This window comes from Salmo salar, chromosome ssa05 (genome assembly GCF_905237065.1).
Source record: "Salmo salar chromosome ssa05, Ssal_v3.1, whole genome shotgun sequence".
In the NCBI taxonomy this organism is placed as follows: domain Eukaryota; kingdom Metazoa; phylum Chordata; class Actinopteri; order Salmoniformes; family Salmonidae; genus Salmo; species Salmo salar.
In genome coordinates, this window is record NC_059446.1 from 75,609,239 (window position 1) to 75,627,928 (window position 18,690).

Below are 18,690 nucleotides of genomic sequence, written 5' to 3' on the forward strand. Positions count from 1 at the left end.
CAGACACAGCAAACCTTCTTGCCATAGCTCGCATTGATGTGCCATCCTGGATGAGCTGCACTACCTGAGCCACTTGTGTGGGTTGCAGACTCCGTGTCATGCTACCGCTAGAGGGAAAGCACCGCCAGCATTCAAATGTGACCAAAACATCAGCCAGGAAGCATAGGAACTGAGAAGTGGTCTGTGGTCCCCACCTGCAGAACCACTCCTTTATTGGGGGTGTCTTGCTAATTGCCTATAATTTCCACCTGTTGTCCATTCCATTTGCACAACAGCATGTGAAATTTATTGTCAATCAGTGTTGCTTCCTAAGTGGATAGTTTGATTTCACCGAAGTGTGATTGACTTGGAGTTACATTGTGTTGTTTAAGTGTTCCCTTTATTTTTTTGAGCAGTGTATATATTTGGGTAAATCTTGTTAGGAGTAGAACGGTTCGGTCAGAGTTCATAATATAACAGTTATTTGGACTAATATGATTTTTTTGTCCTACATTCCACCTTGATCATCAGATCTTCAGCAGACCCATTTCCAAAAACGAAATTGTTTGTACTTTCAAATAATATTCCTTCCATCAAAAATCCAGTGTACACTGGTGTGCTACAACTTTGAGCTAAAGCATCTTAGTACATGGTTGCTCTTTAAAAGGGATGTCAGATGTGTGTGTACCTGGAGCATCTATAAGGGGAACTTTGCCCATAGCAGCACTGAAGCAGCAGTGCTTACCTTGACTTGTCTGTTTCAAGTAGCTTAAACCAAGAAAAATCTAGAGACAGATACTATTTTCAATGAGTTTTAATTACAAATTCATTAACAACAACAAAAGTTTTCATACCGTAACAAAAAGGACGTCAATCAAAAATATGGATCTGTAGACAAGCAGTTTGAAACAAGTGCTGAGTACATGGGGATGATGTAGGGAATGTAGAGACATGATTCTGGCTAGATCCCAAACTGCTTCCTTTCCTCCACCCCAGGCCTCATGACTGCTGAGAACAGTGTATGGATGGGCTGGGTAGGTCTCCGGCTATCTATACTGCTGAGAGATGTCCAGTCCTTGGAGATCAGTGATCATAGAGTTAAGAAGTCAAGGAAAATATGTAAGAATGCTGGTTGGACGACCTACAAAAAGGAAACTGGGGTACGCTGTCATTGGCTAAGCTACACCATTTCTCCCTTGCCTGGTTAGCCGTTGTAGTGGATGCTGATTGGATGACGGTATGAAAGTTTGATCTAACTAGTGACTTAGTTCTTTTTCTTGCCCTTGCTGGCAGCCTTGGCTGGCATTACCGTGGGAACGGCTGCCTGGTACAGAGCAGCAGACACTTTGTTGATGTAGTAGAGGGCGAACAGAGAGAATATCAGACTGGAGAGAGAGAACAAAATGAAACAGTCAGCACAGCACAATATGGTTTGAGAAGGAAAAAAAACTTCACCCCAAGTTCATTGATAGTAGTACTGTTACTATCATCACTATTCCTTTTTTCCTATAAGATGTTATTTTATCAACAAAACATACACAAACAAACGACGACATCATACAAACATCAACTACATCACTCCTGCCCAGACCCACTAATCTCCAGCGCCTGTATCACTTTCCGCCACATGGCCTCAAACGGCACCAATTTGGTTCTCTGTCACCTGCGCACTTTCCATTTTAAGATAGTAAAGCATTTGACCTTTCCATTGCGTGAACAGCGGATGATTGGTTGATTTCCAGTTGAAGTATATGTTTTTTAAGATGATTGATGAGAAAAGTATTGTCCTACCCATTGGGTATCTCACTGCACCCTCATATGCCATGTCTTTAAATATGCAGACGGACTAATTAAAAGCTTGTTTACATTGTAATACTTCTGAGCCGTCTTTCCAACTCCACCCATAACTTTTGGATTTTATAACATTTCCAGAAGGTCATGAATTAGAGTCATTAGTAGTTTTACACTTTAGACATCTCTGCTGTTGTCCTGTAGAATTTGTGAATTTTGTCTCTTGTATAATAAATTCAATACATGAGTTTATACTGGATTAAGCATACATTTTGTTAACTGTAATGTCATTAGTTATGTTCCAACATTACTTCCATCTTGTGCCAATATCAGTTATTTTTAAATCTTGGTTCCAATAGTTTCCATTTTTTTCTATGAGATTGTCAGTTGGATAGGCTCTCTGTTATTCCATAAATCCTTAATTTCATCACTGAGTTCAGATGTCAAGAGTTTCTGTGTTTGGTGCGCCTGGGTTTGTCAGTAGTCTGAGTTCATACTTACCATGTGGTGACACACACACGGTGCACCAGCCCAGAGGCAAACAGAGAGAGGCACAGGCACACCAGGACTGGTGGAGAGGAGAGAAATGAACACACGTTAAAACAGGACCGAGTGCGTGCTGAGCCGCTATACTACTCAGATGTACCCATACACATGACAAGAGGCTCAGTGAATGTGTGTGAAACACAGGAAATAGATTCTATGCATCACTCTGTAGTTGTGAAGACAGACTTACTCTCTGGGAAGATCTTGACCTGGAATCCCTTGCCGAAGATGAGGTTTTCCAGGTTATTGAAGGCCTGGTTGGAGAAAGGGTTAAGGAGAGAAACACACAGTGGGAGAGAAGAGACACCTAATGTGGTGGCTTTATTAGACCTTTAGACATTCAGTGATCCTTACTGTATTTATTTATCCCCATACTGTATTTATTCATCCCCATACTGTATTTATTTATCTTGCTCCTTTGCACCCCAGTATCTCTACTTGCACATTAATCTTCTGCACATCAATCACTCCCGTGTTTAATTGCTATATTGTAATTACTTCGCCACCATGACCTATTTATTGCCTTACCTCCCTTATCTTACCTCATTTGCACACACTGTATATAGACTTTTTTTCCTACTGTATTATTGACTATGTTTGTTTATTCCATGTGTAACTCTGTTGTTGTATGTGTCGAACTGCTTTGCTTTAGTCTTGGCCAGGTCGCAGTTGTAAATGAGAACTTGTTCTCAACTAGCCTACTTGGTTAAATAAATGTGAAATAAAAAATCCTGCCACCATGACTCACAGTGCTGCAGGTGGACTATAGAACCAACCAACTGACTGTCTGCTTCCATCACTTGGGAACTCAAGGGAGCACAGAACATAAACAAAGACTTTAGCTGTCTTGCTTTACAAACAGCTTACTCTGACAAGTTTACAACCCTAAGCCTATCTGAGGTCTACCTAGACTGCATTGTATGCAGTGCTGCTATGTTGTGGTGTGTTTTGGTGTAAGGAGGATACAGTGAGGGAGCAGATGAAGAGGACAGAGCCCAGGAAGCCTCCCAGGATGGTGAGCAACTCTGTAGAGCCCAGCTGTCTGCTGAACATCTGCATCCCAGCAAACACCAACACAGAGAACAGACTGGACAGAACCAGGGACGTGCCTGTGTTCACCGCTGGAGGGAGGGGAGAGGCAGATTACACATAGTTTGTGACAGTAGTAGCACAATCATCTAAGGGGCTGCAGCTGGACTGAAGATGCCAGATTCTAACAGAATAATAATATCAACAATTGGGTTTATATTTCATATTTGAGTGAGAAACATAAAATAACTAGCCTATACGAAACATTTCACTGCATCCTAACAGCAATCTTTACGCCACGTCAGTGTACTCTTGAAAGATTCCGTGTGGAAACACCCTCTCTCGAATACTGAAAATACCTAGCTAGGTAGCTACAAGAAAACTTTATCATACATTTTGACAACACAGCCTACCTACCGTTAAACTGAAGAAATATATATTGTTGGCAAGTGTATTCTGCACAAAATAGCCTACGTAACTAACAAAGTTAGCAATGAATTGCAAACTTACCGTTACACAGCTAGCTATCGTTAGCTAGATACCTTTACGTTTTCTATCACTCAATACTTATTTTCAACGCACAAACATTTATCAAAATTAAACAGTAGCCTTGCAGAACTTACCCATCTTTTGATATTTAATCAATAATTACGTTTCTGACACAAAAGATCATGCGTTTTCGATATCCTTTCAAAACACAGGCAGCTCCAGGAACAAGCTCCGTTTCTGCTACCCGGAACTGGTGAGAGGTGGCACACGTAGGAGTCGCATGTGAAGTGCCAATCAGACTCTAGCAACGCAAAACGTGCGTCAAGACTGACACACCCACTGCACACATTTTTCAAGGGGGGTTTATGAAATAAATACTAGATTACACAGGTAAAATACTTTAATCATAAAAAAAGAATAACACTGACATATAGGGGTGTAGCTACCATCAGATATCACCACATTTTAGATTCATTTAAAAAGCATCTTAAAAGGAAGGAATGGATTACAAGTGACTCTACAATGAAATGCAAAACAAACTGGGATAGCTACAGCTTGATTAAACATATTTTTTTTAGGTAAACGTTTTAAAAAGGTGGTACTAAAATCCTATGGTACACAGGACCATTTAGCATGGTGAAGAGAAAAATGGTTACTTGTGTCTATACATTCAGAGTAGCAACTGGGTTCACTACGCTGGAGTTTTTAGAAATCGTCCTCTCTGCCTTGGTACATACAGTAGCTCTGTTTCCATCTACAACATCCACAGTCCACAAAACCGTTGAATCCTGAAACACAGACCACAGCTTAAAATAAATAAATTGATGGATAGATAGAGAAAGGTTGTGTCAAAAGTCAGATTCAAACCTATGCTGTCACCGTATCGGATGCTGCAGCTTAGACCACCCACATCTTAACCAGCTCTTTTGTCTTTGTCACTACGATCACCATCCAACATCACTAACATCCGCTATGTCTCCTTGACACTGTTGAACAGTTACAATGTGTCACACACTTGGACAGGTGTGTACAAGTGCTGGGAAGGATGGACACTACATTCCAGACCGAACATCGATGTGAAACACTGCTCTCGGTTATAGTGGCTTCTTCTTCAGTCCGAACACTGCGATGAAGAGTAGGATCTCCACAAACGCAGGGAGAACACTACAGGAGATAGAGAGGATGGCAGCATTATAAGCAAAGTATCAACCTGCACGATGCAAAAATGACCCAAATAACTCCAGGACACACACACGATGTCTGTCTGTCTGTCACACATACACAAACCTGCAGAAGGCAAAAATAACCCAGTATGTCCAACACTCCCATCTCTGGAAGACAAAGAAAGACAGGGAGACAGATGCACTGCCAACGCTGGAGGACACATCAGTCAGGGAAACAAAATCTCTGAGAATCACACACACACACACACACACACACACACACACACACACACACACACACACACACACACACACACACACACACACACACACACACACACACACACACACACACACACACACACACACACACACACACACACACACACACACACACACACACTGACCTGCAGAAAGCAAGGATCCACCAGTATATTTCACATGCCCATTGTTCAAACAGAAAGAACAGCAGAGCCACAGAGGCACTGGCATGGGCTGCAGTCGCTAGTGTGTGGATGGAGAGATGGATGAATGGATGGTGTATGGGGAGGGAGTCCTGAGTCAGGGAATCTTAACCAAACCAATAAAAAGATTACTTCGTCAACCTTATATCCGCGTCCATATTAATGTCCCCTTGCTGATCTGAAAGAAGGGTATAACTTCCTGCATATTGCTTACATCTATCAATTCCCTCCCATGTTCTTCACTATTCCTGGAGACACACTGTGTGCAGGCTTTCATTCTTGCCCAGCACCAACACTCAGCTACTCAACAAAACATCAAGACCTTGAGTAGCGTACTTGTTGATGTGACTGGCCACGCAAAATTAGTACTGAGCAAGAACGAAAGCAAACTGTAGTTCTCCAGGACTAGGACTGGTGACCACTGCTGTACTATGCATTATATGTACTTTGGTAATGTACAGGGTTTTGTGGAAGAGTTGAGAACAAGTAAAGGATACAGAGGAGGCCCTGGGTGCAGTTGAACATAGACACACCAGAGAAGAAGCCAGCCAGCTCTATAGCAAACAGACCCATGGTGACTGACAACGCTACCACCAACCTAGAAGAGAGAGACAGAGAAAGATAGAGAGGAGAGAAAAATAGAGGAGAGAAAGATAGAGTGTGTAAGACAAGTGATTTATCAAAACCTATAGCAGTTCTTTTTGGATAGACTGTGTGTGTGCAGGGTTAGGAGTCCTGTCCTGGGTGAAAGATGCTTACTTGGTGTCCTCCTTGTCGTATTGGTCCTGTGTGAAATCCAAAGGCAGGCAAGCTTCAACATTGTTCTCCTGTGGGACAATGAGTATGATTATTTCAGAGATAGATCTACACAGTGTCACTAGATTCTGAGCACGGTTCAAACACAATATATTATAGAAGAGCATGTTGATGATGTCGTGAACAACAACAGGTGTCTTCTAGATGCCAGATACAGACATGAGACATGTCACACACAGAGGATATGGTTTGTCCAGAACCTTGCCAGTACTCAGAACTCGTGAACATACCCGTGACCAGAAAATGGTGATGACGATGACGAGGTGAGCAGTGAGAGTCAGGAATCGAGCCGGGACAAGGCTGCTGACTGCAGACATTGCTCCAGCAAAGATGTGTCTGTATGGCTATTATGGTACCTAGAATAAAGAGGCGGAATAGGCAAACGTTGACAAGTAACGTTAATGTTAATATTGCCAATAGAAACAACAAAATCCGTGTGTTGACTTGAGCCTGCTACAATGCAATACAATATTGGCTGTAAATGTTAGCTAGTTAGCTAGACTACTAACGTTAACATTCATTTGAGTAGTCTTAACGTTAACAGCACGTTATATACAATTTGTAGACTAAGTAACGTTACTATTAGCAATTAAATAAGCTAAATTATCCGCACACTTACCTTGATAGTGCTAACTTAGCTAGCTAATGTACCCAATACAGGACATACGACGTTGTTCAACTCGTTAGTCAATATTTGTAGCCAAAAACTAGCCACATTTGATGATTTATTTACCATTAATTGAAACAACTGTGTCTAGGACTAGAAACAACAGACGCTGCAGGCATGGTTTAGCTCGTTGCTACAACAATTTAAATCTGGGGTGCGTTCAAGAACGTAGAGTTTCGTTAACGATTTATGACGGAAACAGACGAGGATGAGGAACACTTCTTCGTGAACGCATCATTTTAGTAGCGTTTTATAATCTCACGTCGCCATCTAGTGGCAAGAATAAAATCTAATTTTATTGGTCACACATATTTAGCAGATGTTATTGCGGGTATAGGGAAATGCTTGTGTTCCTAGCTCCAACAGTGCAGTAGTTTCTAACGATTCACAACAATACAGACAAATCTAAAAGTAAAATAATGGAATTAAGAATTATATAAATATTAGGATGAGCAATGTCGGAGTGACATTGACTAAAATACAGTAGAATAGAGTACAGTATATTCAGTTGTCCTGAGTCTGCACAACTCTACCAGGACCTAGGATTAAGGGAGACACTCAAGTGTTTTAGTACTATATCTCTTGACACAATTATGAAAATAATCATGGCCTCTAAACCTTCAAGCTGCATATTGGACCCTATTCCAACTAAACTACTGAAAGAGCTGCTTCCTGTGCTTGGCCCTCCTATGTTGAACATAATAAATGGCTCTCTATCCACCGGATGTGTACCAAACTCACTAAAATTGGCAGTAATAAAGCCTTTCTTGAAAAAGCCAAACCTTGAACCAGAAAATATAAAAAACTATCGGCCTATATCGAATCTCCCATTCCTCTCAATAAAAAAAAAAAAAGCTGTTGCACTGCAACTCTGCCTTCCTGAAGACAAACAATGTATACGAAATGCTTCAGTCTGGTTTTAGCACTGAGACTGCACTTGTGAAGGTGGTAAATGACCTTTTAATGGCATCAGACCGAGGCTCTGCATCTGTCCTTGTGCTCCTAGACCTTAGTGCTGCTTTTAATAGGGGGTTTTTCCTAGCCACCGTGCTTCTACACCTGCATTGCTTGCTGTTTGGGGTTTTAGGCTGGGTTTCTGTACAGGACTTTGATATATCAGCTGATGTAAGAAGGGCTATATAAATACATTTGATTTATTCAACCCAAATTTGTTCCTATTTGTCTTTGTAACTTATTTTTGTTATTTATGAGTCTTATTTTTGTATTTATTTTTTATTTGAATATAGTTTTAAATGTTATGTTTATTTATTTGTGTTGTTCCAAATGTCAGAATAAAATTACCGTTTGGGGGGTGGGGGTGGGTTCGCCCAGGGAGGCATACAAGCTAGAACCGCCACTGCACACGCACACACACTAAGATAGAGAGAGAGCATTTGAACCTGTTTCACTCAGCAGAAATCACCACGCACGCTCTATCCCCCACTATTGAACATCACCTTATCAGCGCGAGCCCAGTGGAATGGGACAGAAGTCAACGCTGCGCACTCCAGACCATATACATCCGGTCAGACTAATATGCGATAGCCTATACCTTGGCTACATATGGTTGATTGACCAAGCTTTTAACGTTTTTCTTTATTCACCCTAGGACAACATATTTGAATATATTACTAGGCCTAGGCTACGATTGTGAATTTGACAGACCAGGCTACATTCGCATCGACACCGCGTTTTGATCCTAAAGGATGGCTGAAGCAGAACTACAGGCGTTTACGTCTATGATGGACGCACTCGTTCAAATCAGCGTAAGTGTGGTGATGATTAATTAGACCTATTTGTTTACCATAAATGTGATGTGGAGACTGGAGCCTATTTTGTTATTCTGTAGGCCACCAGACCTAGGCTATAGCAAACATAAATGTGTTAAGGTTACCTGTATTTCAACTGGCCGTTCAGAGAGAAATGCCTCAGCTAAGCTATATATATATAATGTTATTAATATTGCATAATGTTTTTAGTTAAACTGTGTTTTCAGCACGCCACGTAGGCTAGCCTATATAAGATATAGAGGCCTTCACATCCATTTTGGCATCAACATTTCATCATCCTTCATACATTATTCTTAGGCTATATTTTTCTTCAATGTGAAATGGTCTGCTTTTGTTCTTAGATTGACTAAAATTGAACCAGACATTCATTAATAAGTCTGAGCTATAAATTAGAAATGGGTGGTATTTGGCTCCAACACTTTGGCTTGACGCCAGCGGCTGGTCACTATTGGCTGGTTATTGACACACCTAGGTAGGAGGTAAAGGTGAAAGGAGGATTTAATAGATAGCCAATATATATATTTTTGAAGCCTATCGGTCGAATGCGTACCCCAGCATGCACAGACAAAAACAAGTGGTCCGATGATATGATTTGCTATCTCGCAACACCGTGAGCAGGGAACGGATGATGTTTGTCGCCATAGAAACGGGATTCAGGGAGCGCCAGCACGCGGCGGCGGTCTTGGCTCTCGCGCCACATAGGTGCAGAAACCCCCCAGAGCGCAGAAAGGAAAGGACCCGCTGACACCGGCTATTCTGGCCGAGCCAGGGAAAGAAAAACACATTGATAGACGAGAGAGAGAGGTGTAGTCATTCTTATTGAAGCCTAATCGATGTGAATGCAATTTTCCCGGTAGCCAGTAGCCTTGGCCTATCATGAATCCCATTGATATTTCTACATCCGGCCTAGGGAAGGTGAAGTCGACTAGACCTTGCCCGGTAATATAGCTTATTTTGTGCGTTGAAATCCAATTTAATGTAATTCATTGTTCCCATAAAATGAATCTCTTCTAACCATCATGGTGGCTTGTGTTAACTGAACTGAGGAAGGTTAGAATCAAGCAAATAGTTCTACAACAGAGCTATACTGGGTTTACATCATGCTGTTGGCCAGACAGAGCTGGAATGAAGTGATTAGACTCATATTTAAGGAGACTGGCTGTGGCGCCTTAGTCAGCCCTGGCCTGGGTATTTATACACACACACACACCTGCTTTCTCCTTTCATGTGTCCAACATAAATTCTAAACCAGGAATGGTTCAATAATGTAAGATGCTGTTTCTCTCTATCTCTCTCTCCCTCTCTCTTATCTCGTTCTCTCTCTCTCTCTCTCTCTCTCTCCCTCTATTTAGAGCAGTTAAGTTATTCCTCTGCCTCATTCTCACTCCTGTTTTCACTTCCCCCTCTTTCCCCTCACACCCTCTCCCCTGCTCACTCACCCTTTATTTGCTTCCCCCCTCCCTGCTCCTCTAACTCCTCTCCCCATCTCTCTTCTATCTCCAACCCCTTATCCCCCCCTCCCTCCTTCTCTCCTCCTCCAGTCTAACATGAAGAGTATGGAGCGGGAGCTGCATTGCCCAGTGTGTACTGAGATGGTGAAGCAGCCCATCATCCTGCCGTGCCAGCACAGTGTGTGTCTGCTGTGTGCTGCTGAGGTGTTAATCCAGAGAGGATACCCTCCCCCAGACCTCCCCCCAGAGCCCAACTCCCCGGCCGCCTCCCCCAACACACGCTCCCCGCGCGGGGCACGCAGACCCCCGCCCAAGACCACCGACCGCCTGGACCGCGTCCTCAGACCAGGTGGGTTAACGTGTGTGTGAATGCTGATGTCGATCTCACTTGTGTGCCAGTGCCTGCAGATGAGAGTGACATCATCATCAGATCAGCATCTGACTTTGTTTTACTGGCCAGTGAAGATGGTTCATACCAAAGCTATATATATATATATATATATATATATATATATATATATATATATATATATATATATATATATTCACACACTACCAGTCAAAAGTTTGGGGTCACTTAGAAATGTTCTTGTTTTTGAAAGAAAAGCACATTTTTTGTCCATTAAAATAACATCAAATTGATCAGAAATACAGTGTAGACATTGTTAATGTTGTAAATGACTATTGTAGCTGGAATCGGCAGAATATCTACATAGGCGTACATAGGGCCATTATCAGCAACCATCATTCCTGTGTTTCAATGGCACGTTGTGTTAGCTAATCCAAGCTTAACCTTTTCAAAGGCTAATTGATCATTAGAAAACCCTTTTGCAATTATGTTATCACAGCTAAAAACTGTTGTCCTGATTAAATATGCAATAAAACTGACCTTCTTTAGACTAGTTGAGTATCTGGAGAATCAGCATTTGTGGGTTCGATTACAGGCTCAAAATGTCCAGAAACAAAGAACCTTCTTCTGAAACTCGTCAAGTCTATTCTTGTTCTCTATGGCCAGGGCGTTACATATATACAGGGGGTACCAGTACAAAGTCAATGTGTGGGGGCACCGGTTAATTGAGGTAATTGAGGTAATATGTACATGTAGGTAGAGTTAAAGTGACTATGCATAGATTATAAACAGAGTAGCAGCAGCGTAAACGAGGGGTCTGGGTAGCCCTTTGATTAGCTGTTCAGGAGTGTTATGGCTTGGGGGTAGAAGCTGTTAAGAAGCCTTTTGAACCTCGACTTGGTGCTCCGGTACCGCTTGCCATGCGGTAGCAGAGAAAACAGTCTATGACTAGGGTGGCTGGAGTATTTGACAATTTTTAGGGCCTTCCTCTGACAACGCCTGGTATAGAGGTCCTGGATGGCAGGAAGCTTGGCCCCAGTGATGTACTGGGCCGTACGCACGACCCTCTGTAGTGCCTTGCGGTCGGAGGCCGAGCAGTTGCCATACCAGGCAGTGATGCAACCAGTCAGGATGAATCATGTAGTAAGCAAAAAAGTGTTAAACAAATCAAAAATATATTTTATATTTCAGATTCTTCAAAGTAGCTACCCTTTGCGTTGATGACAGCTTTGCACACTCTTGGCATTCTCCCAACCAGCTTCACCTGGAATGCTTTCCCAACAGTCTAGAAGGAGTTCCCACATATGCTGAGCACTTGTTGGCTGCTTTTCCTTCACTCTGCGGTCCAACTCATCCCGAACCGTCTAAATTGGGTTGAGGTCATCACTCTCCTTCTTAGTCAAATAGTCCTTACACAGTCTGGAGGTGTGTTGGGTCATTGTCCTGTTGAAAAACAAATAATAGTCCCACTAAGTGCAAAACAGATGGGATGGCATATTGCTGCAGAATGCTGTGGTAGCCATGCTGATTAAGTGTGCCTTGAATTCTAAATAAATCACAGACAGTGTCACATGCAAAGCACCATCACACCTCCTCCACACATACGGAGATCATCCGTTCACCTACTCTGCGTCTCACAAAGACACGGCGGTTGGTAACAAAAATCCCAAATTTGGACTCTGTCAAGTGTCAGTGTGCAGCGGGTAGGACGGAGTCAGGCGCAGGACACAGAACTGAGTAAAAAAACTTCCTTTACTCGAATAAAACAACAAAATAATTCCACGCAGGGAAACACACCAGCTCACAGAAATCTCGACCACTTAACAACGAACAAACACGCACAAAAACCATGGGGAAAACAGAGGGTTAAATAATGAACATGTAATTGGGGAATTGAAACCAGGTGTGTTAGACAAAGACAAAACGAAAGGAAAATTAAAAGTTGATCGGCAATGGCTAGAAGACCGGTGACGTGGACCGCCGCTCGCCGCCGGAACAAGGAGAGGGACCGACTTCGGCGGAAGTCGTGACAGACTCATCAGACCAAAGGACAGATTTCCACCGGTCTAATGTCCATTGCTCGTGTTTCTTGGCCCAAGCAAGTCTCTTCTTATTATTGGTGTCCTTTAGTAGGGGTTTCTTTGCAGCAATTTGACCATGAAGGCCTGATTCACGCAGTCTCCTCTGAACAGTTGATGTTGAGATGTGTCTGCTACTTGAACTCTGCGAAGCATTTATTTGGGCTGCAATCTGAGGCTGGTAACTCTAATGAACTTATCCTCTGCAGCAGAGGTACCTCTGGGTCTTCCTTTCCTGTGGCGGTTCTCATGAGAGCCAGTTTCTTCATAGCCCTTGATGTTTTTTGCGACTGCACTTCAAGAAACTTTCAAAGTTCTTGAAGTTTTCCGGATTGACTAACCTTCAAGTATTAAAGTAATGATGGACTGTCATTTGTCTTTGCTTATTTGAGCTGTTCTTGCCATAATATGGACTTGGTATTTTACCAAATAGGGCTATCTTCTGTATACCACCTCTACCTTGTCACAACACAACTGATCGGCTCAAACACATTAAGAAGGAAATAAATTCCACACATTAACTTTTAATAAAGCACACCTGTTAATTGAAATGCATTCCAGGTGACTACCTCATGAAGCTGGTTGAGAGAATGCCAAGAGTGTGAAAAGCTGTCATTAAGGCAAAGGGTGGGTACTTTGAAGAATCTCAAATATTAAATATATTTTGATTTGTTTAACACTTTTTTGGTTACTACATGATTCCATATGTGTTATTTGATAGTTTTGATGTCTTCACTATTATTCTACATTGTAGAAAATAGTAAAAATAAAGAAAAACCCTTGAATGAGTAGGTGTGTCTAAAAGTTTGACTGGAACTGTATATCAAACAGTTCGGCCAGGTTTTAGAACATCTGCCATGTTAGCGTATTTATTCTCTAAATGTTGATGATGTAACAATATGAGAGCTCCTCCTATAGTTCCCTATGAAATGACCTGCTGTAAACAAACAAAACAGAACTGTGAATTTAAAATACGTTTTTATTGATTACCATTCTGCATAATGTGCATCCAAGTCTGTACAGTGTTGGTGTGTCTTCGTTGGTTTTGAAAAAATAAAAAACACAATTTGGACGTGTCAATTATCACTTACCAATAGCCATAGTTGAAGTCGGAAGTTTACATACACCTTAGCCAAATACATTCAAACTCAGTTTTTCACAATTCCTGACATTTAATCCTAGTAAAAATTCCCTGTCTTAGGTCAGTTAGGATCACCACTTTATTTTAAGAATGTGAAATGTCAGAATAATAGTAGAGAGAATTATTTATTTCATCTTTTATTTCTTTCATCACATTCCCAGTGGGTCAGAAGTTTACATAAACTCAATTAGTATTTGGTAGCATTGCCTTTAAATTGTTTATCTTGGGTCAAACGTTTCAGGTAGCCTTCCAAAAGCTAACCACAATAAGTTGGGTGAATTTTGGCCCATTCCTCCTGACAGAGCTGGTGTAACTGAGTCAGGTTTGTAGGCCTGATTGCTCGCACACGCTTTTTCAGTTCTGCCCACAAATTTTCTATTGGATTGAGGTCAGGGCTTTGTGATGGCAACTCCAATACCTTGACTTTGTTGTACTTAAGCCATTTTGCCACAACTTTGGAAGTATGCTTGGGGTCATTGCTGTTATTCTGAGATTGATTTGCACTTTTCGCACCAAAGTACGTCCATCTCTAGGAGACAGAACGTGTCTCCTTCCTGAGCGGTATGGCGGCTGCGTGGTCCCATGGTGTTTATACTTGCGTACTATTGTTTGTACAGACGAACGTGGTACCTTCAGGCGTTTGGAAATTGCTCCCAAGGATGAACCAGACTTGTGGAGGTCAACAATTTGTTTTCTGAGCTCTTTGCTGAATTCTTTTGATTTTCCCATGATGTCAAGCAGAGGTACTGAGTTTGAAGGAGGCCTTGAAATACATCCACAGGTACACCTCCAATTGACTCAAATTATGTCAATTAGCCTATCAGAAGCTTCTAAAGCCATGACATCATTTTCTGGAATTTTCCAAGCTGTTTAAAGGCACAGTCAACTTAGTGTATGTAAACTTCTGACCCACTGGAATTGTGATACAGTGAATTATAAGTGAAATAATCTGTCTGTAAACAATTGTTGGAAAAACTACTTGTGTCATGGACAAAGTAGATGTCCTAACCGACTTGCCAAAACTATAGTTTGTTAACAAGACATTCGTGGAGTGGTTGAAAAATGAGTTTTAATGACTCCAACCTAAGTGTATGTAAACTTCCGACTTCAACTGTATGTAGGAGAAAGAGTCGCTCTCGGAACATTCAACTGCAATGGCCCAACTCTCTATATACACAGAGTATACTAAACATTAGGAACCCCCTTTTGCCCTCAGAACAGCCTTTAATTCAAGGTGTCGAAAGCATTTCACTTGGATGCTGGTCCGTGTTGACTCCAATGCTTTCCACAGTTGTGTCAAGTTGGCTGGATGTCCTTTGGGTGGTGGACCATTCTTGAAACACACAGGAAACTGTTCAGCGTAAAAACCCAGAAACGTTGCAGTTCTTGACACAAACTGGTGCGCCTGACACCTACTACCATACCCCGTTTAAAGGCACTTAAATCTTTTGTCTTGCTCATGCACCCTCTGGATGGCACACATACACAATCCATGTCTCAATTGTCTCAAGGATTACAATCCTTCTTTAACCTGTCTCCTCCCCTTCATCTACACTGATTGAAGTGGATTTAACAAGTGACATCAATAAGGGATCATATCTTTCACCTGGATTCACCTGTTCAGTCTATGTCAGGGAATGAGCAGGTGTTCCTAATGTTTTGTAGATGCAGTGTATATGACTGGTTCATACATCACAACACTTCAAAGACACATGAAATGTTCATATGACATATTTATTATTTATGTTGAGAGAGAGTTGGGGGGCAGTAGAGTGTGTGTGTGTGTGTGTGTGTGTGTGTGTTTGAACTAGCAGGTGTTCTAGGTGTGAAGCAGCCATTTCTGTCTGTGTCAGCATGTAGTGTGCAGTGCAGTCAGGGGATAGAAAAGTATGGCTGTAGTTCTATCAAACTGTGTTGGAACTATCACACTCATACTGATTACTTTCTGTCTCCTCTCTCCCTCTCCAAACGTACCCCCTCCTCTCCCCTCCTCCCCCCACCTCTCAGGTTTTGGGACGTACCCTGGGCGTCGTCGTAAGGACATGTCTCCTGCCCCCATGCTGTTCCCCTGTCCGTCCTGTCACAAAGAGGTGGAGCTGGGGGAGAGAGGACTGACCGATTGCCTCAGGAATCTCACCTTGGAACGCATCGTAGAGAGGTACACACACACACACACACACACACACACACACACACACACACACACACACACACACAGATAAACGGACAGACAGACAGACAAACAGACACGTAGAGAGAGTTGCTCACTTACTTACAGAGGAATGTAGGTTCTGAACCAATCCTGCAGGAAAAAAAGATAAGCACAGAAAGAAGGAAAAGTCAATAGTGCTTTATAAATGGGACAGAAAATCATTGTTTTTGGTATGGGGAGAATCCCCCCCCCCGAAGCTGGGCCTAACGAGCTGAGTGTGTGGGAACTGGGAAGCTGAGGTGACTTCATAATTCACACGAACATCAAATGGACTTTCTGAACAACAAGTTGAAGTTCTGAATGCTTCAAGAGACAAACACATAGACATTGTGATTCTCATAAATAGCCTCCTTTCCTTGTTTTCTTTCCTTCATTAGTAGTGATCTGAAAAAGAGGAAGAGAGGAGGCCTTTATAGACTACTGAGATTCACAGAGAGAGGATGGAAGAGAGATTTGGGAGAGGTATAGGGAGAGAGTAGGAAAGAATTGGGATGAAAGAGAGAGAGAAGGAGGGAGGGAGAATAGCCATTGTTGTTTGAGAGGAGTTTGCAGCAGCTGCTCTCTCTCTCCCCTGGAGGATGGGTTGTCTCTGTCAGTAAAGCGTGACTGGGCATGTTGAGAGTCCATAGCTCACTGGAAGTAGAAACAGTGCAGTCTGCAGGAACACAGAACACAGCTGAAGGATCCAGGTCAGGAAGTTGGATAACATTTAAAACAACATACATCTGAAAGCAGAGCAGAAGAGGACAGAACAGAACGTACAGTACCACATTTAGCTCATTCCCCCTCTCTTTCTCACCTCTCATCCCCCCTTCCTAATTTACCTAACCCACGTCCAATCTCTCTCTCTCTCTCTCTCTCTCTCTCTCTCTACAGTGATCTTGGACAGTGACATCATTATGGCTTAATGTTGCTCTGTGTTCTCTCACTCTCCTCTTTTTGTATCAACCCCCACCCTCTCCACTGTTTCTCCCCCCTGTCTGCCTCCAGGTACAGACACACAGTGAGCCTGGGCAGCGTGGCTATAATGTGTGGCTTCTGTAAGGCTCCTCAGTCCTTGGAGGCCACTAAGGGCTGTGCTGACTGCAGGTCCAACTTCTGCAACGAGTGTTTCAAGCTCTACCACCCCTGGGGTACGCTCCGCTCCCAGCACGAACACATACTGCCCACCAACAACTTCAGACCCAAGGTATGTGTGTGTGTGTGTGTGTGTGTGTGTGTGTGTGTGTGTGTGTGTGTGTGTGTGTGTGTGTGTGTGTGTGTGTGTGTGTGTGTTTACGTAGTATTTGGGGGTGTATGTAAGGGTTAACTATGTTCATGAAATTGCTGTTTTTGTCCTGTATTTCCCTCTTCTCTGTATCTATAACTATCTCTATAACTTCTTTACCTGTTTCATCTACAGTACCTGTCTCTTTCTCTCTTCACCTGTTTCCTCTACAGTCACTATCTCTATAACTTCTTTACCTGTTTCATCTACAGTACCTGTCTCTTTCTCTCTTCACCTGTTTCCTCTACAGTCACTATCTCTATAACTTCTTTACCTGTTTCATCTACAGTACCTGTCTCTTTCTCTCTTCACCTGTTTCCTCTACAGTCACTATCTCTATAACTTCTTTACCTGTTTCATCTACAGTACCTGTCTCTTTCTCTCTTCACCTGTTTCCTCTACAGTCACTATCTCTATAACTTCTTTACCTGTTTCATCTACAGTACCTCTCTCTCTCTCTTTCTCTCTTCACCTGTTTCCTCTACAGTCACTATCTCTATAACTTCTTTGTCTGTTTCATCTGCAGTACCTCTCTCTCTCATTCACCTGTTTCCTCTACAGTCACTATCTCTATAACTTATTTAGCTGTTTCCTCTACAGTCACTATCTCTATAACGTCTTTACCTGTTTCCTCTACAGTCACTATCTCTATAACTTCTTTACCTGTTTCATCTACAATACCTCTCTCTCTCTCCTTACCTATTTCATCTACAGTCACTATCCCTATAACTTCTTCACCTGTTTCCTCTACAGTCACTATCTCTATAACTTCTTTAACTGTTTCCTCTACAGTCACTATCTCTATAACTTCTTTACCTGTTTCATCTACAGTACCTCTCTCTCTCCTCCACCTGTTTCCTCTACAGTCACTATCTCTATAACTTCTTCACCTGTTTCCTCTACAGTCACTATCTCTATAACTTCTTCACCTGTTTCCTCTACAGTCTCTATCTCTATAACTTCTTCATCTGTTTCCTCCACAGTACCTCCCTCTCTCTCTCTCTTCACCTGTTTCCTCTACAGTGCCTCTCTCTTTCTCCTTCACCACCTGTTTCCTCTACAGTACCTCTCTCTCTGGCCTGCACCTGTTTCCTCCACAGTACCACTCTCTGGCCTTCACATGTTTCATCTACAATACCTTCACATGTTTCATCTACAATCTCTATAACTTCTTTACCTGTTTCATCTACAATACCTCTCTCTCTCTCCTCACCTGTTTCATCTACAGTCACTATCTCTATAACTTCTTTACCTGTTTCATCCGCAGTACCTCTCTCTCTCCTAAACCTGTTTCCTCTACAGTCACTATCTCTATAACTTCTTTACCTGTTTCATCTACAGTACTTCTCTCTCTCCTCACCTGTTTCCTCTACAGTCACTATCTCTATAACTTCTTTACCTGTTTCATCCGCAGTACCTCTCTCTCTCCTAAACCTGTTTCCTCTACAGTCACTATCT

General features: G+C 42.3%; 2 protein-coding genes and 1 pseudogene across 4 annotated transcripts; 1 reads left to right on the forward strand and 2 right to left on the reverse strand.

Moving 5' to 3' along the window:
• Nucleotides 1–784: 784 nt before the first annotated feature.
• On the reverse strand, nt 785–4,089 carry kcp2 (Keratinocytes-associated protein 2). Its single transcript, NM_001140758.2, is given in 5 exon segments — nt 785–1,364; nt 2,272–2,338; nt 2,507–2,570; nt 3,283–3,437; nt 3,969–4,089. Coding segments are annotated over 5 exon segments (411 nt in total). The 5' UTR covers nt 3,973–4,089; the 3' UTR covers nt 785–1,243.
• Nucleotides 4,090–4,219: 130 nt separating this feature from the next.
• Nucleotides 4,220–7,152, reverse strand: tm107 (Transmembrane protein 107). Of its 3 annotated transcripts, NM_001141010.1 has the most exon segments (7): nt 4,220–4,998; nt 5,122–5,165; nt 5,405–5,501; nt 5,959–6,059; nt 6,221–6,288; nt 6,508–6,633; nt 6,897–7,095. In NM_001141010.1, coding segments are annotated over 6 exon segments (450 nt in total). In that variant the 5' UTR covers nt 6,595–6,633; nt 6,897–7,095; the 3' UTR covers nt 4,220–4,945.
• A 1,156-nt stretch (nt 7,153–8,308) lies between these two features.
• Nucleotides 8,309–18,690, forward strand: part of LOC106590740 (tripartite motif-containing protein 46-like) — a 30,303-nt pseudogene continuing 19,921 nt past the window's right edge.

What these genes read in the sequence shown, in the direction of transcription:
- tm107 (XM_014201552.2), bottom strand. Translation starts at nt 6,594, where the DNA reads ATGTCTGCAGTCAGCAGCCTTGTCCCGGCTCGATTCCTGACTCTCACT. An exon ending in TACGACAAGGAGGACACCAA is followed by an intron (nt 6,060 to 6,220) that starts GTAAGCATCTTT and finishes TCTCTCTTCTAG; the next exon opens with GTTGGTGGTAGCGTTGTCAG. An exon ending in CTGCACCCAGGGCCTCCTCT is followed by an intron (nt 5,502 to 5,958) that starts GTATCCTTTACT and finishes TCCACACACTAG; the next exon opens with CGACTGCAGCCCATGCCAGT.